General features: G+C 35.1%; 1 protein-coding gene across 1 annotated transcript; it reads left to right on the forward strand.

The window, feature by feature from the left end:
• Positions 1-11,136: 11,136 nt before the first annotated feature.
• LOC132163099 (tropinone reductase homolog At5g06060-like) lies at positions 11,137-13,273 on the forward strand. Its single transcript, XM_088518822.1, has 5 exons — positions 11,137-11,225; positions 11,356-11,563; positions 12,165-12,381; positions 12,526-12,632; positions 13,091-13,273. Exons 1-5 carry the CDS (start codon positions 11,137-11,139, stop codon positions 13,271-13,273), a joined length of 804 nt encoding a protein of 267 aa, XP_088374948.1.
• The last annotated feature ends 11,344 nt before the right edge of the window (positions 13,274-24,617 follow it).

The raw sequence follows: 24,617 nt of genomic DNA on the forward strand, positions 1-24,617 counted from the left end.
CTAGGGGAACACCTAGCATAAATATGATGAGTTGCAATTTGTACTATAAAACTCGTTTAACCAAACTCCTTTGAGGAAACATAAATATTCTAACCCAGTTTTTAATATCTTAACCCAATGGCCTATGAGTGAAACATAAACGTAAACATAAATATTCTAATCTAATGGACTTGCAGGTGGTTCTAATTCAAGTATGATTCATTTACAAATTAATGGCAATTTTAAAAGCCACATCAACTTTAGGAGGATAAAAAGAGGATAAAAAGATGGTCCCTACGTTACTCGGGTATTTATTGGCTTGCCATATTGGACTGCACTTTTTTCATGTTTGCCTCCTACTAATTGTCAAAGAAAATGGAGACAAGATTTTTAAGCATTTTCCTTTTTATTTTTTTTTATATTTGGTCAAATATTTTGTAACTTTTGAGTACTCCACTCTGTATATATAGGGAACACACTCAGCATATATAAAATGTATTTATTTAAGTTCGTCCTCCCAAGTTGAAAATCCTGTTTCCGCCCCTACTTGCGGGTGGTTCTAACACCTCCAGATATGGCTGAAAAAGGTGGCTTGACCATCCCCTCTTCGAATCTCTTTTTCTTTTTTCTTTTTTCTTTTTTAAATGACATTTTTATCATTTGGGGGATACTACAAATTTTGGGTCGTTTGGGGATATCGATGCAATTTTTAGTTCAAAAGGACATTACAAATTGACTCTTAATTTGAAGGAATTCATTCTTCATTCGTTTCAAAGCAAACATATGGGCCAACTTGTAAAATAAAAGTAGCTGGAGGGGTCCAAGTGTCATAAATGGTAGTTTGGGACAAATGCAAATGAGGTGTCAACTCGAGGGCGTTAAAAGCAACTTTTCCTTGAAAAAGAATTCAAGGGCGTCTATGAATGTTGCTTACTCCAATTAAAGCTTTTTGTTGAACGACAACACAGGACAAAGGCGGCTACCTGGATGCATGGACGAAATTGATCAACTTGATGTAACCCAAATATTGTTCTTCTAGATCTGTCGTTTTTTCTAGTGAATTGTTCTTTTTTTTTTTTTTTTACATGTTCGCACAAGAAGATGAGGAAAATTCGAACTAGTGACCTCTACTTTATTAGGCATGGTTCTATCCAATTGAGTTACCTCTTGGAGACGGCGAATTGTCTCTTAAGAAAGAACAGTGTCAAGAAAAGAAGCGTCCAACTTTTCGTCTTTATCGATGAAATAAAATTTTCCTTCAACTCGTCTTCTAACATTTAACGTCACACGTGATAGAAAAAACAGGTGGGAGCCACTGACCATGGATGTACGAAAGATCAACCATATATAGCACCATCTGCTTAGAAGGACCTTGACTGTCAAATTATTTTATTTGTCGAGTAGGAAATCAATTGTCTCAAAATGGGAGATACGATTGTATCAAACATGAAATTTTCAGACCTTATAAAAATTGGCAAACTTTTTAGGGGCCTATGTTCGTATAAAATTTATTCTTTTTTGGGTTCTAGCTAACCAGGGGTGGACCCACATATACCATTGGTCCCCCAACCCCCCAAAGTTTTGAAATTCTTCCTAGAATATGTCATTTTTTTAAAAATTGTCCCTCCAAATTGCTATATTTGTCCCCCCCATAATTTTTCTTTTCACATTTTCCCTCCTCTTGCAACATAGAAAACCGGAAATACCCCCATCCAATTAGTTTCTTCCCGTTGGCTTTTGACCAAACTCCAGACCTGATTTGAGACTTGAAACTACTTTTTTTGTGAGACTTTGAGCTCTGCACTCTGCATAGCATCATGTCAACTTGTCAAGGCATCAAGTCATTACGCTCAAGAAATAGCATTTCTTTGTTGGGTCCAATACACTAGATTTGCCATTTTAGGTGATTTTTTTTTTTTTTTTGTTCAAAACTGAACCTACCATAATCAAGATGACACCAAGCTCACATCTGATTTTTGAGGGATCCAATCCAATGATATAGTTCCAGTCCCACAAAATTTTTAATTTTTATTTTTTTTAAAAAAATGCAAAATCAGTTGTTGTGGTTTACTTGATTTGCAATTAACTATATATGGTATCAAAATGAGTTCATAGGTCCTTAAGATATCCAAAAAATTGGGCATAAAAATCACTATTGAATCAAAATTCAAGTATGATTCATCTAAAAATTAATAGCAATTTTAAAAGTCGTATCAACTTTAGGAGGATAAAAAGATGATCCTTACATTACTTGGGTATTTATTGGCTTGCCATGTTGGACTGTATCTTTTTCATGTTTGCCTCCTACTAATTGTCAAAGAAAATGGAGAAAAGATTTTTAAGCATTTTCCTTTCTTTTTTTTTTTTGTTTGTTCTTTTATATATTTGGTCAAATATTTTGTAACTTTTGAGTACCCCACTATGTAGATATAGGGAACACACTTGCATATATAAAATGTATTTATTTAAGTTCGTCCCCTCAAGTCAAAAATCCTGGTTCCGCCTCTGTAGCTAACTAAAGAATTAACTTCGTTGATTCCGGAACTATAAATATCTCCACCGAGCTGCTATCATCATATCACAAATCTTTTTGAAGTTCTAAAAAATTCAGTGATAGTTAGTAGCATTGGTGGTGTTCATTGTATTTGTAGTGATATGGCTCATCAGGCAGATAATGGTGCGCATGGCAAAGATGGCAAATGGTCTCTTGAGGGAACCACTGCTCTTGCTACGGGTAGAACCAAAGGAATTGGGTTCGATCTTTCTCTCTGCTCTCTCTTTTACTAGCTTCTACTTTGATTTGGAAAAGAAAAAAAAGAATAGATGTTTGCTTATTGAAGATTTGGTTGAGTGAGATGATGTGATATGGGCGTATCACACGACTTCACTGTTGTAAATTTCATTGTTCATCATAGTTTCCTGTTTATTAGTAAAGTATCTTGCTTTATTATGTGTGATAGAAAGTTCTGCTAACTTTTGTTATTCTCTATATATGTGTCGTGATTAGGTATGCTATTGTGGACGAATTAGCAGTTCTTGGATTATGCAATTCTATTTTCATAATTTAAGGTTATGGATTGTAAATTTTATGTGCGAATTGTTTGTTTTATATATGCAGAGCAATAAACCAAGGTACTAGAAGTTTGGCATATGAGTGGTCACGAGACCATATCTAGACTAACTGCGTTGTACCAGCGATGATAAGAACTCTTTTAATGGAAAAGGTAAATGCATTTTGGTTGTGTTTAAATTATCATTTTTTATGAGTAAAAGTTATTTGGACAATTAATAATTGAAGATGGTATATATATGAGCTTGTCTCCATCAATTCTCCTATAACATCGATTAGGTCTCACTTGTTTTTAATGCTTATGGCAGTAGTGGGGGGATCGATGTAGTCTTTTTGTTTTGGTTGTGTTTGTATTTCTTGTTCTCCTTTAAAATCCTTGCACTTACCTCCTATTTACTATTATAGGCACTCCAATCCAAAACCTTGGATGATTCAAAATCAAGGACTCCTCTTGGACGACCTGGGGAGCTAGAGGAAGTATCATCGTTGGTGGAGTATCTTTGCCTACCTGCAGCCTCTTACATAACTGGACAGACAATCTATGTCGATGGAGGGATGTCTACATATGGATTCGACCCCCTAGAACAATGACAGATGATCAGATATAATAAAACCAAGCTTCTGAATAAATTTTTCAACTCCAAATATTGTTCCTTCTATGTCGTCTTTTTTCTGTTTCTTTGAGACATCATGCATGTATCAATATCTCATAATAATAAGCTTTAGCAATGACTTCTACATTGTTGTTCCACCGATATGACTGGGACCAAACAAACAATTTCAACCGTTAGAATAAATCAATAATAAATCTGTTCTTTTTCCATAGCATGTATAAATAAATTTAACAATGTCATACCTTCAATATTCTCATGACAAGCTTTCCATATCTACCTTCTTGAATCTCATGTAGATGCCCAAACATGTAGAATAAAACTGTGTTTTGTGTATGCAGAGAGACTATTACTTTCAATCCTAAGTTTCACATAATGATTTAGTGAAGCCTAATGGGCAAATTTCACTTATATATAGGGTAAGAGTAAATGGCTTCCTCATGTGTCCATAAAATTGGTTCATCCCATTATGGGCCAAAAACAAAACAAATGATTATGTTAGTCCACCCAAAATGAATAAATACAACATTTCAACCATTTCAAAAAAATTATTCTGAACAAAATTATCAGGCTCACAATCCAATCATAAAGAGAATCAATCAAGTTGAAAAGAATCAAGATTTATTTGGAGTTGAAAATTTTCGAGACAATTTTGAAGAAATCCACTATAATAAAATACGTTACAATATCTACTCAATTGTTTATACCCAAAAGTTGAAATCTACACTAACAACAACGGACATAATATAATCAATTACCTTTCTAGAAAATTACAATGCAATTTTCTCAGGAAAACCAAAATCCAACGACGTCGCAGAGCTACAAAAATCTTAGAGAAGATCCGAAAGTCTCCATCGGCCACATGTTTCGTGGGACATTATCCACGGATCTTTGTTTTTTTTTTGTTTTTTTTTTCTTTTTTAAGCGGTGCAATAATAACACCCGAGAAACCGCCAAGCTAAGTGCGCAAGTTTGAATATTGTTGTGTATGCATTTGTGAGGTTTGTGTCTCGCATTAAGAAAATATAAAGAACAATAGTACTTAATATACATAAGTGGATCCAAGCCCATTAACTTACGCTTTTGGACTAGAAGTGGTGTCTTAATTGTCCTCAAGAGATAGCTCAATCAGCTCGGGACAACGTCTCATAAAGCGGGAGTCTCTAGTTTGAATCTCTCTCCCCCTCTTGTGCGGACATGCCATAAAAAAAAAAAAAAAAAAAAAAAAAAAAGAACTGATGTCATAATATGTATATTAATTTACTCTTGTTTCACTCTCAGCTCCTTGGTGTTTCTCACCTCAACAAATATGGAGAACTAAATTTTTTTCAAGTTCAAAGCATAAATGAAAATATATTATTAAAATGGAGGATCAAAACTTGAATGAGAAATATATTAAGATGAAGATTAAGGATTCGTTTGGGTTTGAGATTTTAAATAGTGTGATTTAAAAATAACGATTTGAAAATGTGCTAAAGTGATTTTTTAAAAACACAGTTAAGTGCTTGGCAAAATCACAATTTAACCTTTAAAATTGCAATTTAGCCTTTTGTTGTGCAAAAAACACGATCACAATTACGGTTAAATAAGGCGAGAACAATCACACACAAGATAACACCAAGATTTAAGTGGTTCCCTCAATGTGAGGTATGTCCACTGGCAGAGGCAATCACGAAGAAATTTACTATAAAAGATGAAGTACAAAAATATAGTAAAGAGAAACTCACTCAGAACCTAAAACCTTAATATACCAAAATCCCACCCTCAAGCAGATCTCTAACTATAACACATAAAAGAGAACTTGAGAACAGAAAAAAGATTGCAACTCACACTGACAAACTGTGCGTGTGCAATTCAAAGTCTTCATCTTTCTCCTTCGTTGAGCGGCTTCTCTTCACTGGGTTTTCTCCTTGTACAATGACACAAATCTGAAGACAACTCCCAGTTTCTTCCTCTCTTGTGTTGCACCTCAAGAACAAGGGCTTCTAGCGTTATTCTCTACTATTTGGGTGCCCAACTCTTCAAAGAAACAATTTTCCTATTTTTCTTTGAACTAGTGGCTCACTCATGTGCTTATTTGACTTTGGCTACACCTAATAAGTTGAATGTCACATTGCATATATATATATATATATAAGTGATAGTCGGCTACTCTCCCAATACAAGTTGAAGGGGATTTCTTCTCCTACTCCAAGTAGGTTACGGAAGACCTAAACCAAAAGGAATGGGACAAAGCTTGTGGGGCCCATGATTACTTGATAGGTGAAAGACACACCCACACTTCAACAATCTCCACCTTGATTTGAAACCTATCAAGTGACAATAATACGAATCTCCTTCTGATGCCTCCGCCCAAGCCTCTAAGGGCTATCACAATCCACAAGTGACACTCAAGTCCAAGATCTTGAACTTGAGCATATGACCTGGTTTAGATAGACTACCATGCTTCTCTGCCAGTCCTCTTGGCCACACAACTTTCTCTGTTGGCTCTTTTTTTTTGTAGACTCATCTGCACCCTTTAACCTTCTTTCTCTTGAGCAATTCTGTTGATTCCCAAGCTTTACCTTTCTATAGTAACTCCACCTATCTCGGCATGCCATTCTAAACAGACGATAAGACTCCACTACCAGCTGTCAAAGCAAAGGAAACCATATCCTCAAATCTATACCTCTTCGGTGCTTTTCGATCACGTTTCTTTCTGCCTCTTGTTAAAGAATAAGGCTTTTCTCGATGCTCTGAATCTCTTGACGGTTCTTTGTCATCACATATGTTCGTGAGTGAACGTTGTTCATCAAGCTCGACCTCCACAACTTGTTTCCCTTTCTGGCTCTCAGTCAATGCTTCATTCTCACCCTTCCTTAACATATAGGCCTCATCAAACACCACGTCTCTGTTAACAATCTTCTTCTTTGAGACTGGATCCCAGAGCCTATAGCCTTCAACACTAAATTCCAAACCAAGACAAATACATTTTCTTGATTGGAATCTAATTTCTATCGTTCTCCACTCTGCACATGAACATATGTTGGACAACCAAATATTCTCAACATAGAATAATCAAACGGTTTACCTGACCATACTTCCTTTGGAACCTTGAAGTCAATCCTAGCGGCTGGAGATCGGTTGGTGATGAAACATGCATAATTAATTGCCTCAGCCCAAAAACTCTTTGGCAATCTTGCATTCAACCTCATACATCTCGCCTTTTCTAATGGTGTTCTGTTCATGCTTTCGGCAAGTCCGTTCTGCTGTAAAGTCCCTCTCACTGTGAAGTGACGAGTAATGCTCAGATACTTCACTTTTCTTTTAGTCTGATTTTTCACATGCGCCTTACACTGCTTGAAGATGGTGAAAACGTCTAACTTGTGCTTTATAAAATACACCCAAACCTTTCTTGAAAAATCATCGATAAAATTGACAAAATAATGTGCAGCTCCGTTTGATGGCACCGCCACTAGTCCCCAAACATCTGAGTGAACATAATCGAGAACACCTTTGCTTGTATGAGACGCCACCTTTAAGCTGACTTTTCGTTGCTTCCCATACAGACAGTACTTGCAGAAACCCAATTTACATGACTTCACACCTTTCATCAAATTCCTCTTGTGAAGCTCAAACATACTATGTACGCTCGCCTAAATGACCAAGCCGCATATGCCACAATACTATGTTATAATTATTTGGTTCTAGCGAGGTGGACATTGCCGCTCCACCTGTAATTGTGTCCCTGAGTAACTTATACAAATTGCCAATTTTCTTGCCCTTCATTATCACCATAGCACCTTTCATAATTCCATATTTGGTTGAATAACCAAATTTTCTTAAGATCGAGAACATATTTAACATTAGTGAGTATCCTAACAATCCCATCAAACATCTTGACTTTTATGGTACCTAGTCCAATGGCCTTTAGCACTGTACCCTCGTTACAGGATTTAAATGTGTCGAACCACATCCTATTCGGACAAATATGATATGAATAACCAGAATCCAAAACCCAACAGTCTATGAGAGAATTTTTACCTGAGGAAACTGAAAGAACATCTGCGCTAACCTCGTTGTCATCATACTCACCATCAGCCACACTAACTGAATCTGCGGAACCTTTATGATTCTTCTTATCTTCCAGGTCTTGTTTCATCAGCCTGCAAAATTTTATGTAGTACCCTTTCTTATGACAATAATAGCACTCCACAACTTTTGCATTTGACCAAGATTCTCCACCCTGTGCTAATCGTGACATAGACCGAGACTGCTTACTTCCACCATTCTTCCCCTTAAACTTATCTCTTCCGTGCTTTGGCTCAAACCGTGCCACAAGCCCATTAGCCTGATCATTGATAGGTTTTCTCTACGTCTTATGTGACAAGAGAGATCCTGTCACCTCTTCAAATGCCAGAGTCTCTTTCCCATATAACAATGTTGTAACTAAGTGATCATAAGAAGGGGGAAGTGATGCCAATAGAAGTATCGCTTTATCTTTTTTTTCAATCTTCACTACAAAATTCAACAACTGTGTATTCAACATGTTGAACTCGTTGAGGTGCTCCATCAAATCTATATTTTCCTCCATCTGTAAACCATTTAGCTGCTTCTTCATATACAGCTTATTTGTCAAATTCTTCGCCATATACAGACTCTCTAATTTTTGTCAAATTGATTATGTCTTTTCTTCATCAATCACATTGTGAATGACTTCATTTGGCAAATTAAGACGGATCACACTGGTAGCCTTCACATCCACCTCTTCCCAAACATCATACTCTATCTTCTCAGGTTTCTTTGCCTTTCCCAATAATGTCTTGTGGACTCCTTGCTGAATTAGCAAATCTTTTATCCTTCTCTGCCAGATAGAGAAATTATTCTTCCCATTAAACTTCTCCACTTCAAACTTGGTACTCGCCATATTTGCCAACAAGTTGATTTTCGAACCTGAGCTCTGATACCAAGTGTTATGCAAAAAACACAATCACAATTACGGTTAAATAAGACGTGAACAATCACACACAAGATAACACCAAGATTTAAGTGGTTCCCTTAATGTGATGTACGTCCACTAGTTGAGGCGATTACGAAGAAATTCAATATGAAAGATGAAGTACAAAAATATAGAAGAAAGAAAATCACTTAGAACCTAAAATCCTAATACACCAAAATCTCACCTTCACCCAGATCTCTAACTATAACATATAAAAGAGAACTTGAGAACATAAAAAAGATTGCAACTCACACCGACAAATTGTGCGTGTGCAATTCAAAGTCTTCTTCCTCCTTTGCTGATCGGCTTCTCTTCACTGGGTTTTTTCCTTGTACAACTACACAAATTTGAAGACAACTCTCAGTTTCTTCCTCTCTTATGTTGCACCTCAAGAACAAGGGCTTCTAGCTTTATTCTCTACTCCTTGGGCGCCCAACTCTTCAAAGAAACAATTTTCCTATTTTTCTTTTAACTAGTGGCTCACTCATGTGCTTGTGTGACTTTGGCTGCACCTAATAGATGTCACGTTGCATAGGGGGTAGATTGCCAATTTTTGAACTTTAAGGTTAAAATTAAAAAACCCCTGAAACTTCAGGGGGTAGATTGCCGATTTTTGAACTTTGGGGTTAAAATTGAAAAACCCCTAAAACTTCAAGGGGGTAAACTGCATTTTTCCATATATATATATATATATATATATAAATATGAGTGATAGTTAACTACTCTCCCAATACAAGTTGTAGAAGGGGATTTCTTCTCCTACTCCAAGTAGGTTACGGAAGACCTAAACCAAAAGGAATGGGACAGAGCTTGTGGGGCCCATGATTACTTGATAGGTGAAAGACACACCCACACGTCAACACCTTTAAAATTGTGCGTTTTAAAAAAAACACCCCTTGCCTACTTTCTGAAAACGCTATTTTGTATTCATTTAGGGTTAGCAATATATATATATATATATATACAAAATAATTGTTTCTTAATATATTTTAATATTCAATGCTATCACCTATTAAAATGGAACCCGACCTTGTTTAGATTCCAAAAATTATCTATGATTGAATTAATATTAAATTTCAGAACAATTTCTTTTTTGATGTAAAACATCAAAGAATCAGTCAAAAACTTATCTTCAATTTTGTTGCGAAGCCTAATTTTTAAAATATTCATGCTAAAAATGCTCTTAGTAGTTGCCATAGAAGCGGGAAGAATAAGCACAATTGCAACAATTCACAAAGCAATTTGTTTGACAATTGATCTTCAGGTGCTTACCAACCATTAACACAATTGAGAATCTATTACGCCACAAAAATTGGAATATTCAAGGTTGGCGATGATGCAGCAACGGCATTGACTTATGAATTCGTTTGAAAAGGCCAACTACTTTAATTAGCTTTCTCATCATTTACAAATAAATTTATATGATAATGGTAGGGTCTTTGAGTAAAGAATTATGGCATTAATAATCTTGTGGACATATAAAGAATTATATTCATTGTTTTATGAAACTTGATATTCACTAATTTTAAATATCATGAAATACGTACAAATATTATTATGTACCATAAATCTCATTCAACCAAACACCTATGAGTGAAACATAAACTTTCTAACCTAATGGCCTATGGGTGAAACATAAACATAATTATTCTAACCCATGACTTTGGGGTGGTTCTGTAACCCCTAGATATGGGCGAAAGGGTGGCTGAACCACCCTCTGGCCATTTGAGTGTGGTTTCAGCCACCCCATAGCCATTTGAGGGTGACCAACTTCTCTTTGAACCTTCATTTTCTATTTCTTAAGGGTATTTTTGTGATTTGGGATATATTACAAATTTTTGGTAGTTTAAGAAATATTGATGCAATATTTAGTTTGGATGACATTGCAAATTTACTTTTAATTTTAAGAGAACACGTGTACTTTTTCCAAATAAGACATTTGTACGCATGGGTCTCATGTAGCATTTTCATTCATTTTAACAACAAACATATGTGACAACTGCAAAATACTGGTAGTTGGAGATTTAAAGTGGCTCACATGTCATATATGTTATATATTATTTTATATTAAGAGAGTTTTTATTAAACCAAAACTTTTTGGATAATTAAATGCATAGATAACTACTTAAGGTGAAAGGTTATATCATTTCACCAAATGATGTATCCCTTGATGGAAGGAAGCAACATTAGATAAATTGGATAGGGTCATGGTCTATCTATAAATAAGTCTGCGATATCCATCAGTTACAAGATGAACATGAGAAACAGATAGGCCAAAAACTCTTATCTATCACTCTCCAACATATTGTGAGGGTTATAGGATTGATTCTGGAATTGCAAATAGAAGGTTTTAAGATTGCAAATTCAAGAAACGTTCAATTCTGAATTTTTGAATTATTCAATCCAAGTATTTAAGCAATAATGGCCAGAGTTAGTGATTTTATTTTGATGTTTATATGATAATCTTCTCCAAAATTCTTACAGGTCATTGTAGCGATATGGCTCAGGCATATAGTCGTGGCAAAGATGGCAGATGGTCTCTTGAGGGAACCACGGCTCTTGTTACTGGTGGAACCAAAGGAATCGGGTTCGTTTCTCTTTGCATGCTCTCTCTTTTCCTAGCTTTTATTTTCAGCTTCACAAAAAGAACTTTGCTGTTTTTATGGCTTCAGCTTCAGTTTTGAGACAAACCGAGGGCTGTTTTTGTATATATATAGGTATGCTATTGTGGAGGAATTGGCAGGGTTTGGGGCGACGGTGCACACATGCTCTCGCAATCAAGGTGATTTGAATAAGTGCTTGCTTGAGTGGGAGGCGAAGGGCTTTCGAGTCACTGGTTCAGTCTATGACCTTGTGTCTCGTCCCCAACGAGAGGAACTTATGAACACCGTTTCTCGTCAATTTCATGGCAAACTCAATATACTTGTAAGCCTTTGGTTTTTTGTGGTATTCATTAAGAAAAAAGTCATGCTATACCTAGGAGTTCTATCTTTCTTTTATCCTTAAAGATGATGTATTTTTTTTAAAATTATTACCATTGAATTTGATAGTCCAATAGTAATTTTAAAAGTCACATCACATTTTGAAAAATTAAAAGGGAATAGAACTAATAGTACCAACTAGTAAAAAATATAAAAAATAAAAAAAAAATATTTTTCAAAGAATATTTTACTTCGAAACAAATGGAGCATTAATCGTACTTTGATTTCTATTCATTTCCTTACTTTATAACTTTCAAATTAGAGAAATAACTGAGTGAGGATATTCACAAGAACCTTCAAATAAATATGCTTTATATATATATATATGACTAAAATTTGTTGTTGTTTGAAATTGCAAAATATATAAACGTCTTTTAGGATATTGACTAAAAATTAGCTCATGCATGTATTACATGCATTTACCATCATTTTGATTATTGTTTATAATAATGCATATTCACTAAAAATATTATAACAATAAGAGTGGTTTTAATAGAGCGAGGCATACATATATTTAAAAAGAATTGACCAATGACTGGTTTTAGATAAATAACGTGGGGACCATGCTTGCTAAACCAACCCCAGAGGTGACGGCTCAAGATTTCGCATTCATCATGACAACCAACGTTGAATCCACTTACCATATGAGCCAACTCGCTTATCCTCTTATGAAAGAATCAGGAGGAGGAAGTATTGTTCTCCTTTCTTCCATTAGTGGAATGTTGGGAATAGGTAGCACATCCATTTATGGAGCAAGTAAAGGTATGTAATATATATACTTATGCAATTTTATTTTCATAATTAACAGGTTATGGATATTATAAAAATTTACATTGGCTTGAATAATTGAATTGCATGTTATATATATATATATATATATATATATATATATATATACACATGCAGGAGCAGTAAACCAACTTACTAGAAGCTTGGCATGTGAGTGGGCACGAGACAATATCAGGACCAACTGCGTCGCACCTGGGGTGATAAGAACTCCTTTAACGGAGGAAGTAAGTGCATTAATTTGTCTTAAATGTTGGCATAATCATCATATTAAATATGTTTGCCCCATTTCTTTATTTTTTGCACTCTATTTTTCGTTTTGGGTTTGTTGTTGTTAAATCATACCCTTTTAATTCGGTTTTTTGAATATCCCTTGTAACATTTTCCCTATTTGTTTAGGGAGAGGAAAAAAAAAATTCTGCATGCAAAAAATATTTGCTTAGAGCATAGGTGATTTAGAAGACAACATGGTTGAAAATAGAGACTTAACTGAATGGTTGAAAATAGAGACTTAATTGAATGGTTAAATGGTTGAAAATAGAAGACAACATGGTTGAAATTTTTTTATTTTTTATTTCTTTGTTTCTGGTTATGGTACATATATGGTCAGGGGATGAAGTCTTTTTTGTTTTGGTTGTGTTTGTGTAATCCTTGTGCTTACTTCCTATTACTATTAATATTACAGTTAGTCAAAAGCAAAGCCATGGAAACTATAAATTTGCGAACACCTTTTGGACGACCAGGGGAGTCGGAAGAGATATCATCTTTGGTAGCATATCTCTGCCTACCTGCGGCTTCTTACATTACTGGACAGATTATCTATGTTGATGGAGGAATGACGGTGTATGGATTCAATCCCGGCCCCTAGAACAATGACAGATGATCAGATATGATAATGTCTTTTTTATTTATTTATTTTTTTTTATGTTTGTTTTAAAACTTCATGGATGTATTGGTATCTCATAGTAAACTTCATGGATGGCTTTAGCAGAGCTTGTCTGATTTTATTTGAGTTGGACAATATTGTTGTTCCTCCGATCGATATGAGTGGTTCTAGGGTTGTTCTACAATGTTGTTCATTCAGTGCATACCGTAGAAAATATTTGTACTTTGGTGCTTGAAGATAGATTTATGTCGACGGGCTGAAATAAATTTGTTTCCTCCTATTTATCATATTCTTGGTCACACCCCAGCTGTCTTTTGTGCATTTTAAAAAAAAGGAAGAAAAAAAAAATCCAAACAAATAAACAATTTCAACCATTACTAAATGTTGTGCAAAAACATGACCACAATTACGGTTAAATAAGGCGAGAACAATCATACACAAAATAACACCACGATTTAAGTAGTTCCCTCAATTTGAGGTACGTCTATTGGCTGAGGCGTTAGAGTACAAAAATATAGTATAAATAGAAAATCACTCAGACCCAAAACCTCAATACACCTAAATCTCACTATCACACAATAAAGATTATTCTACAAAGAGAATATAAAAGACAAGAATACAAACTCTTATTCTTTTGCTGGGATACTGATGTAGACTACAATGCTTGGGAGTATATGAGGAAGACCCGAATGGATGATTGTGTGAAGACGCCTCGAAAGATGGTGACACGATCCCAGACTCACGTGGTAACTGAAGTAGTTCCTGAAATTGCGATCGATCACACATTGACTGCGATCAAGCGCACTGCACCTGATATGGAAATGGCTGTCCCTGATACTGCGAACGATCTACCCCTGCATCAGTAATTGAGCGCACAAGTCCCTGGAAGTGCAACCGAGCCTACGAACGAGTGCACAAGTCCTTGGAAGTGCGATCAATCGCACTATACCTGCGATCGAGCGCAGATTGAGCGCACTTGGGATAATCTATTTTATTTTTCCGCTTTTATTTTTTTAAAACCGACTTTGTTTACTTGTTTTACCATGATTGGGGTTTTGGGATCCTTATTTCCATACTTTATTAGTATTAGGAGTTTTGGGGCTATAAATACATGATTATTGCCTCTTGAAAATACATTTTATGTTATTTGATCAGTTTTCTCTAAATAAGAATTACTCAGAGGGGTATTCTTCATATTTTTCTTTGAAACCTTAGATAGACTCTATAGTTTTAAAAAGAATTATCAGATCCTTGATAAACTCAAGATCTAAAAATTATTTATCCTTCTTGTACTGTTTTATACGCTTTCCACCTAGTCAGGTGGCATTAGATACGATGGTGACTGATCTCTTCTATTTTTTTTCTCCCTTTACAGTAATACCCTTTCTTTTTCTCTCTTATTTTGGCTCTTCCAAAATCAAAAAGAAAACGGTTGGCGTCCTCTCCTATCACATAGCCTTTGTGCGGCTCTATATTGTGATAGGTGGCTAGCTTTGATTGCACACCTCAACCAAAGAGAAGCTCTCTCTTTTATAGAAACCTAAGTCGGCTAAAGTGAGAAATACAAGTCCACCTTTGTACAGGATATCAACAAAGCCGTAAAACACTCCTTCTCCATGTAGAACTTGTAAAAGAGCACACTCAATAGGACAATGAAAAAGCAATGGTCCCCACCCATTGAAAAAGCAATGAAAGCTGAAAATTTCCTTTTAAAGTTTGTGTCTGATTTTATCTGACTTTTATATTGTTGTTTCCACCGATGTGAGTCATATGACTAGTATTCTAGATTTGGTGCAAACTGAAATAAATTTGTTCCTCCTATTTATTATATTCTTGGTCACACCTCAGCTGTCTCTGTGCATTAAAAAAAAAAAATTCCAAACAAACAATTTCAACCATTCCTAAAAAAATTATTCTGAACAAAATTATCGGGCTAAGAACACAATCCAATCATAAAGAAAATGAATCGAGTAGAAAAGAATCAAGATTTATTTGGAGTTGAAAATTTTCTAAACAACTATGAAGAAATCTACCATAATAAAATACGTAACAATATCTTCCCAATTGTTTATACCCAAAAGTTGAAATCTACACTAACGACAATGGACATAATAGAATCAATTACCTTTCTAGAAATTACAATGCAATTTTGTAAGAAAAACCAAAATCCAACGAAGTCGCTGAACAACAAAAATCTTATAGAGAATCCCAAGTCTCCATCGACCACATGTTTCGTGGGACATTATCCATTGATTTTTAGTTTTTTTAAGCGGTGCAATAACAACACTCGGGAAACCGCCAAGCTAAGTGCGCAAGTTTGAATATTGAGAGTACGTAAAATTGGATAATGAAGCTTGAATGAGAAATATATTAAGATGAAGATTAAAGATTCGTTTGGCGTTGAGATTTTAAAAAGTGTGATTTAAAAATAATGATTTGAAAAATATGATAACGTGATTTTTAAAAATACATTGAAGTGTTTAGTAAAATCACAATTTGACATTTAAAGTTACAGTTAGCCTTTAAAATTATGCGTTTTAAAAAAAGCGCCCCTTGAGTGCCTTTTGAAAATGCAGATTTTTTACGTTTTCAAATCGCAATTTTTTAAGAACGCAACCCCAATCAATCCATTTTTTACTATTTTGTTTAAAATCTCACTTTTTGCCTATGAAATCACAATCCTAAACACACCCTAAATTGAAATATAAAAAAATAAAATTAGTATTCATTTAGGGTTAGCAAAATATTTTTTTAAAAAAAACACACAAAATAATTGTTTCTTAATATATTTTTAATATTCAATGCTATCACCTATTAAAATGGAACCTGACATTGTTTAGATTCCAAAAATTATCTATGATTGAATTAATATTACAATTTCTTATTTGAAGTACAATATCAAAGAATCAGTCAAACTAATTTTCAATTTTGTTGCAAAGACTAAATTTTACAATATTTATGCTAAAAATGCTCTTTGTGTAGTTGTCGTAGAAACGAGAAAAGTAAGCACAAGTACAACAATTCAAAAAAAAATTTGGTAGACAATTGATCTTCAGGTGCTCATCAATTATTAACACAATTGAGAATCTATTACGCCACAAAAATTAGAATATTCAACGTTGGCGATGATGCAGCACCAACATTGGATTCTAAGCTTTGAACATTTTTTTGTTTGAAAAGGTCAAATACTATAATTAGCTTTCCCATAATCTACAAATAAATTTATATGGTAATGGCAGGGTCTTTGAGTAAAGAATTACGGCATTAATAAACTTGTGGACATATAAAGAATTATATTACTTGTTTTATGAAACTTGACATTTACTAATTTTAAATATCATGAAGTTTAGTACGTAAACATTTTTAGTGAAACATAAACATAAATTTTCTAACCCATGACTTTGAGGTGGTTCTATCACCCCTAAATATGGGTGAAGAACCACCCTCTGGCCATTTGGGTGTGGTTTTAGCCACCCCATAGCCATTTGAGGGTGGCTACCTTCTTTTTAAACCTTCATTTTCTATTTTTTAAGGATAATTTTGTGATTTATGATATATTACAAATTTTTGGTAGTTTGAAAAATATTGATGCAATTTTAGTTCCGATGACATTGCAAAGGGACTAATAATTTTAAGCGAATATGTGTACTATATGCTGTAAGTAAAAGATGGGTATTAATAATGCACCTATGCCCATTTGTTCTGTTATAATATTTTATATATTATTTTAGGGTTTATTGTCTTTCCTATTAGGGTTTATTGCCTACCTTAATTAGTTTAGGGTTACTTGTCTATCACGCATAGCCTCTTCATAAATAGAGGCCTCTGTATTCATTCATATAGAACATTAATTAATGCAATATAGTCCATTGTTAGCTTTCGCTATCTTTCTTCTCTCTCTCCTTTTTCTTCCGCTTCCAATATATTCACATATATTTAACATGGTATCAGAGCCACTTTCTTGTGGCCTCCAATAAACGTCTTTAATGTTTTTTAGCGCTCCCTCCGGTGACCTCCCAAATCAGGTCGTCGGCGCACCGCCAAGCGGTTTTACGCTCACAATGGTGCTCCCTCCGGAGACCTCCCAACTCCGGTTGTCTGTGCACAGCCGAGCGGTTTTTTGCTCCGCTCATAATCCGGCGCGCCCTCTGGTGACCTCTCAAGTTTGGTCGTCTGCGCGCCGTCAAGCGGTTTTCCGCTCAATATCTCCTTCGGTAGTTTATGCCCAAGCCAATTGCCCAGCCACCGTGACCCCTCTCGGCCAAATAACAACTAAAAGTGGTGTCTCGGCCCCAGATCGGTGGATCTGTGCAATCTTAGCCCATTCCGGCATTGCACACGCCTCCACGCTCCACCAACAGAGACTGCCATATCCTCCACGCGCCACCTACACCACTGCCGGAGCTACACCCTCCACTCCTAGCAATAGATCAAACGCCTCAACCGGTCCAATACGGGTTCCTAAACCGGATCAAACTCTCTAAACCGCTCTAAATTTGTCAACCTGATTCATTGGGTTAGACTCGGTTCATATAATTTCGGGTCAACCATTTTAGTGGTTTATGGGTTTTGGCCAAGTTTGGCCCATGTAACCGGCCTAATAAACTCAAGTCTCAAGCCCAAAGTATTGGGTCCAATCCATCCCAATGGATTCAAATCTCAAGCCCAACATTTTGGATCCAGCAGCCACCAGTTGCTGCTGCCGCCTTCCATTTACCACCTCCAGCCGCCCAACTCCAGCCACCACCGGCAACTTTTTCGACGGACCTAAAAAAAAAAAAAAATTCCCTTCTTTTTTCCAAACCTTGAGTTTGAGGGGGATATTAGAGTATTTTTGTGAAATCACCCGGATCCAAGCTTTTCAACCCGATCCAACGGGTTAGAACCAGGTACTGCCGCCGTCCATGCCACCACCTCCGACAGCCAAACTCCGGCCACGCTCCGGCGACCAAAAAATAAAGAAAAAAAAATCTTTTCCTTTATATTTCCAAGCTCAATTTTATACATTGAGTTTGAGGGGCGTGTTAGAATATTTTATATATTAGTCTAGGATTTATTGTCTTTCCTATTAGGGTTTATTCCCTACCTTAATTAGTTTAGGGTTACTTGTTTATCACTAATAGCATCTCTATAAATAAAGACCTTTATATTCATTCATATAGAACACTAATCAATACAATGTAGTCCACTGTTAGCTTCCGCTCTCTTTCTTTTCCCTCCTTCTCTTCCGCTTCCAACATATTCACAATATATTTAACATGTTCAATGTTTTCATCTCCGTCGTTTCAGATGGCAGATTTGTTTTTCTGCCATGCTAGTTTTCTATTTTAGGAAGCTTCCTCCGTGACCAATGAACGTTGTTTTTGTCTATGAAAAAAGTATGGAAGGCGACAAACATTCAATGAGATTCTATGTTTCTTGAATAAATTTCCCACCAAACAAAATAGAGAGCTTTCCATTTGCATGCTATTTTCGTGCATTGAAACTTTTGGGTTGTCAGCAACTTAAAAGGCAAAGTTATGTCAGCTAGCATGCACGTCAATTATATAATTGAGAGATTGAGAATTTCATTATCCCACCATGTCGGCTAAAGATCAGATTTTATAAGAAATGAAACTTTGGGATAATGCCTAGACCAACAGCAATTCATTATCCCAAAGTTTAGTTGCTCGAATATCGTAAGATCTTGTTTCCTCTGTGTTGGTCTTGTTTGGTCAATTAACGTAGTCATTTTTGTTTTGGTTCTGTATGTTTTTTTTGTTCTCCTTTCAAATCCTTGCGTTACTTCCTATTACTACTATAGGCACTCAAAGGCAAACTCTTGGAAATTACAAATTCACGCATGCCTCTTGGACGATATGCGCAGCCAGAGGAGATATCATCCATGGTAGCGTTTCTCTGTCTACCTGCAGCCTCTTACATAACTGGACAAACAATCTATGAAGGGATGTCTGTGTATGGAATTGATCTCTAGAATAATCACACATATTAATTAGATCAATAGAATGAAGCCAAGTTTTGAACAAATTTCCCCACTCCAATTCTTCCTTCTATAAGACTTCATGCATATATATATATAAAATAAACTTCAGCAGAGCTTGTATATGATTTTCTGTGACTTCTACAATGTTGTTCGACCGATATAAGTGGCTCTAGGGTTGTTGGTTTTCTATATAAAATCCAAAATTTGATTAGCCCTCTTTGATATGCTAAATTTGGCACACCTTAGAAAATATTTGCACTTTGGTGCATGCTTGAAGATATGTTTATCTATTTGAAAATAATTTAGTTTTGTTAATTTATTCACTCTACTGCTCCACTTTTTAGTGAAAGAACAACAGTCAAGCCATTTTATTGTTTTTGGACAATAATAAAATTTATACTTGAGTGTCTACTATTTCATGTAGATCGAGTACTTCAGTCTTATAACAAATTTATTTGTGAAAAAATTTATAGTAATATGACTAAATTTTTCGTTGTCTTTGAAGACTCTCTGTGTAGAGTGTATGATGCCTGAATCTTATTTCTATAACAAAAAGGAAGTGGGAAAATACTTTGACCATTTCAACCGTGGAACCAATTCAAAGAGAGGGATCACAAGAGACAAAACCAAGAAAAAAGAAAGGGGAAATTTCAATCCTCCGAACTACCGCGCGTTTTGAGAAAATTTTTCAAAATTTAAAAACTATCAATTTGCACCCTTAAACTTTTAATTTTAGTCAATTTACCCCTCCTTATGATTTTAGTTAAAAGTGATATATTGACGTTTATACTCCTAAATTTTTTATAAAATTCCAAATTTATCCTTAACTTCAAAATAAAAATTAAAAACAAGGAAAAATTATATTTTACCCCCCCGAAGTTTGGGGAGATTTGCAATTCAACCTCCAAAGTTTTAATTTTGGCAATCCATCCCCCCCCCCCCCCCCCTCCCTTAAAGTTTCAAATTTTTACAATTTGACCAATTGTATATAAAACTTCTCATATTGCCCATAATTTTTTTTTATATATATAAAATGAAAAAATAAAAAATAATTGGGGGCCATCTGGCATTTTTGCACCCCCCCCCCCCAATTTTTTTTATTTTTTTTATATATAAAAAATAAAAATTAGGGGCAATATAGAAATTTTTGGATAATATTGGTCGAATTGCAAAAATTTGGAACTTTGGGGGGGTGGATTGCCAAAATTGAAACTTTGGAGGTTGAATTGCAAATTGCCCCAAACTTTGGAGGGTGGGGGGTAAAAAGTAATTTTTCCTTAAAAAAAAAAAAAAAATTGAAGGGTAATTTGGTCTTTTTATGCATTTCCGTTAGAAGTTAACAGTTAAAACTAACGGATAAGGTAAATTGATTGAATTAAAAGTTCAAGAGTGTAAATTAAGAGTTTTTTAATTTTGGGAAGATTTTCTCAAAACGCGTAATACTTCATAGGTATAAAGTGAGGTTTCATAAAATAAGAATGTTTCTACAAAAGCCACAATTGCTTGGGCCCTTCGGGTTTTAAAAGAATCAACAGAATGTTTCTACAAAAGAATGGGCCCAGAAATTTTAAGAGAATGGGCCCATTCTTTTGTAGAAACATTCTCTTGATTCTTAAACAAAAAAAAAAATAAAAAAAACAACAAAGAGTGTGGGCCGGGGTCCAGAAATTTTCAAATCCGGGGCAGAGGTCTGCGGGCAGAAAAAAAAAAAAAAAAAAAAAACAGGTTTTCTTGCTTTATAAAAGCCAGAGATGCCCGAAGGCAAAGGGGGAGCCGTCAGAGTGGAATTTTTTAGGGTTTGCTCCCTATATCTGATTTGGTTTTATTTTTCAATTTCGTTCATTTTAGTTGAACTTTGATTTTTAGTACTTTGACTATGAGTTTTGTTCTCGTGGTTTCTAATTTAGTTCCTAACTTTTTATTTGATTTGGATTTAATTTTTAAGTTTTCAATTTTAAGAAGGTCATTAAGTTTTGTCTAAATTTTAAATTGATCCCACTATCAGTTTCTTGTCACGCCAGAGTCCATCTCAGCCTCAAAGTTAAATGCTTTTCCTCTAACACTACAAATTAATCTAGAATATGAGGATGAGAAGAACATTGTTTTTCTAGAGTGAGGACTTCAATTTTTTTATATTTATATTTTTATGGATGATTTAGCGCTTAATGATATGCCATTGATATTAGATGCTGGTATGAACTCGTGTGTCAATTGAGACACACGATATATGACAAACCATTTATTTAGATGAAAGAGTGATAGAGGTACCTATTTAAAATCCGGACAAATCGTAAGAGTCATATTCTTGAAATTAGAACCCAATGACTAAATTCAAATCGGATAAAAACTTAGCAGCTAAATATGATTTAGCCCTTATTTTTCTGAGAATATACTGTCTATTCTTTAAAGATTAATTATTGAATTTTGGGGATGATTTTTCATTTGAGAAAAATTTCTATCTAACAAGTTTACTTTTATTCCTTATGATTTTTGTTCATATCATATGCTTATTTTATTTGGTTTGTTATGAATTGAAAATATATTGAATGCTTAATTTATCTTAATTTCCGATTAGAATAATTGATTCTCTACTTAGTTAATTTAAAAATATGTAATAAAATGATAGGTGGATCCTTGAAGCCCTAGTGGTCTTTCCCATTAATTTTTCCTTAACTCGATTTTAAATAATTTAATTTTGTTAATTTATTCACTCTATTGCTCCACTTCTTAGTGGAAAAACAAAAAACGAGTAATTTTATCGTTCTGGACAATAATAGAATTTTTACTTGAGTGTCTATCATTTCTGGTAGATCGACTGCACTTTTGTTTGCAATCTTTTTGATGCAATAGTGCACAGCTTTGATTATTGAGAGGAGGGAGGGAATCATAAATTTTTATTGGAAGGACAAAACATAAATGAAAAATATATTAAGATTGGAGGGCCAAAGCTTAATTGAATAAGAAATATTTTAAGATTAATATACAAAAAATAAAATTAGCATCCATTGTGTTGACAAATATACAAAATAATTTTTTCTTAATATATTTCAATTTTCAACTCAATCACTTATCAAAATGAAATCTGGACTAAATTTCACAATAATTCATCTTTCGATGAACAACATCAAAGAACCAGTCATAAACTCATTTTCAATTTTGTTGTAAAGCATAGTTTTCGAAATATTGATGACTATACATGTACTTTTAAAATCATAATTTAATTAAAATTCAATAATGATCAATTACAAGCCCAATGATGATTTTAAGAGTCACATCAACATCCTTAGAGGAACACGAAAGTGATAAAAGAATGACTTATAGCATTACTCATCAATTCAAGTGTGTTGAGAGTAGCTTTCCCTTAGAAAAGAATTTATGGACTTCTAAGAATGTTGTTTATTCCAAATCCCTTGACGGTTTATTTGTAACGCTCCCAAAATTAGCATTGGCTAACTTGGCAGGGTTACTGGCAATTGCCTCAATTAAGCCAACTTGTGGCTAAATGAAGAATCGCCCCTCTAAGCACATTGGAAGTTGAATTACAATCTGAGAAGAATTATAAATCATTATGGGACAAGTATATTCATCGAAATTAAAGACATGGAGCAACTAATAATAATGTAAAACAAACCTGATAGCAATATGAAGATTCTAAAGTAAGGTCCGTAGTGGCAACCGTGCCACTCCTGGGTTCTAGTGACAAACTTCCTAAAAGGGTAATAACAGCGTAAGTTTAACAACTTAGTAAGTAAAGCTCACAATTAGGTATGATTGTGCCCATTTAAGCATAAATAAATGTGCAGTTTTAGTAATCATTTGAAAAGAGCTATTGTCTCCGTTAATACACCATAAAAGTATTGTTTGGTTAATAAAGAGGATGGTGTACTCCATGTGGCAATCGCCTAAGTATTTTAATGCAGGAAAAACTAATGGTTTATAGGTCATAACTTTCATGTATGGTCTGCCCTAAATATTACTCATTCTCAACAGGGTTAACACTGTCCTGAGGGACCTGTAATGCAATGCCGGTGCCACAACCATTGCACGGTCTATCGTACATAACATTAGTGGCATGACCGAGTCCAACCTCAGGTGGTCCACACCAATAATGATGTCTGTCCTATAGTAACAGAGTCATTTGGGAATGACTGTGCCTGGTCACGAAACCATTAGATCCAAAGCCCACATAACAACACACACATTTGACCATAAAATGAAGTCTATAAAGTAAGCTCATAGCCATTATACCGCACGTACTGGTGTACCATATCAGACAATGCATCTTGTTATTGAGTTAATAAAGCAATTACCAAGTAGTTACAAAAATGTTGACATGCTCATATCATACTCGTGGTCAGTCAACTGACATATCCACGTTTTTAAAAGAGTATTCGTAAGTATTTTCTTACCTCGAGGCTTGTACGCTCATTCGAATCCTCCGACATAGCTAAATCCTGCTATAACGAAATACGACATGTCGTCATGCACAGTTCTAGAGGACCCTTACGAGTAAGATACTAAGTTTTATCCATTAAAAGGATTGCTAGACTCGAAAATACACGAGAGTGAGGCTTAAGGACAGATACCTGGTTTCCTGACCGTACGTCCGGGTTCGAGAGCGTACGTCTAGTCAGTGAGTTAGGAAATTCGGCAATAAGCTTCAAACTATATTTTAGGGCTTCTATAAAATCTATAGGCTTCTACATCTCCTCCTAGGCTAATAAACAGACACATACAACGTAAGAAAACTCAACATCATGCAATACAAAGAATCAAAGAAGCTTTTGAAACTGTTTTGAAAACATTTATTGTTTTGTAAGGAAATGACATCTTTTAAAAACTCACAACATTAATAAAGCAATAAGAACGATATTGAGAATGTAAAACCGGCAAGAGTTTACCTCGGGAGGTGGCAAGAACACCAAGCTTCCTTCCTTCTCTCCCTCAAATCAAACTCACAAATCTCTCACACAGAAGTTTCTTAGAGAGTCTGGGGGCGTAACAATGGATTCAAGGGGGTCGGTATTTATAGGGTAGAAAAGCGGAGAGTGTTGCCAACTACTCGGAAAAGTAGCGGACGTCCGGTACTATTGGGGCGTACGTCCGGTACTGTTACACATTGGGTAAAAGGGTTTATCGTACGTCCAAGTATTATCCAGGAGTTTTCCAAAAAGTAGCGTACGTCCAAGTGGTCCCCATTGCACTATTGTCAGCGTACGTCCGGGTGGTCCCCCTGCGTACGTTCTCTACTAAAAATAATAGCGTACGTCCAGTAACCTTGGCGTATGTCCTCTACTAAAAACAAGAGCGTGCGTCCGGTTCCCTGTGAGTTCGTAGGGTCAG

Source organism: Corylus avellana, chromosome 8, assembly GCF_965113065.1.
Source record: "Corylus avellana chromosome 8, dhCorAvel1.hap1.2, whole genome shotgun sequence".
Classification (NCBI taxonomy): Eukaryota; Viridiplantae; Streptophyta; class Magnoliopsida; order Fagales; family Betulaceae; genus Corylus; species Corylus avellana.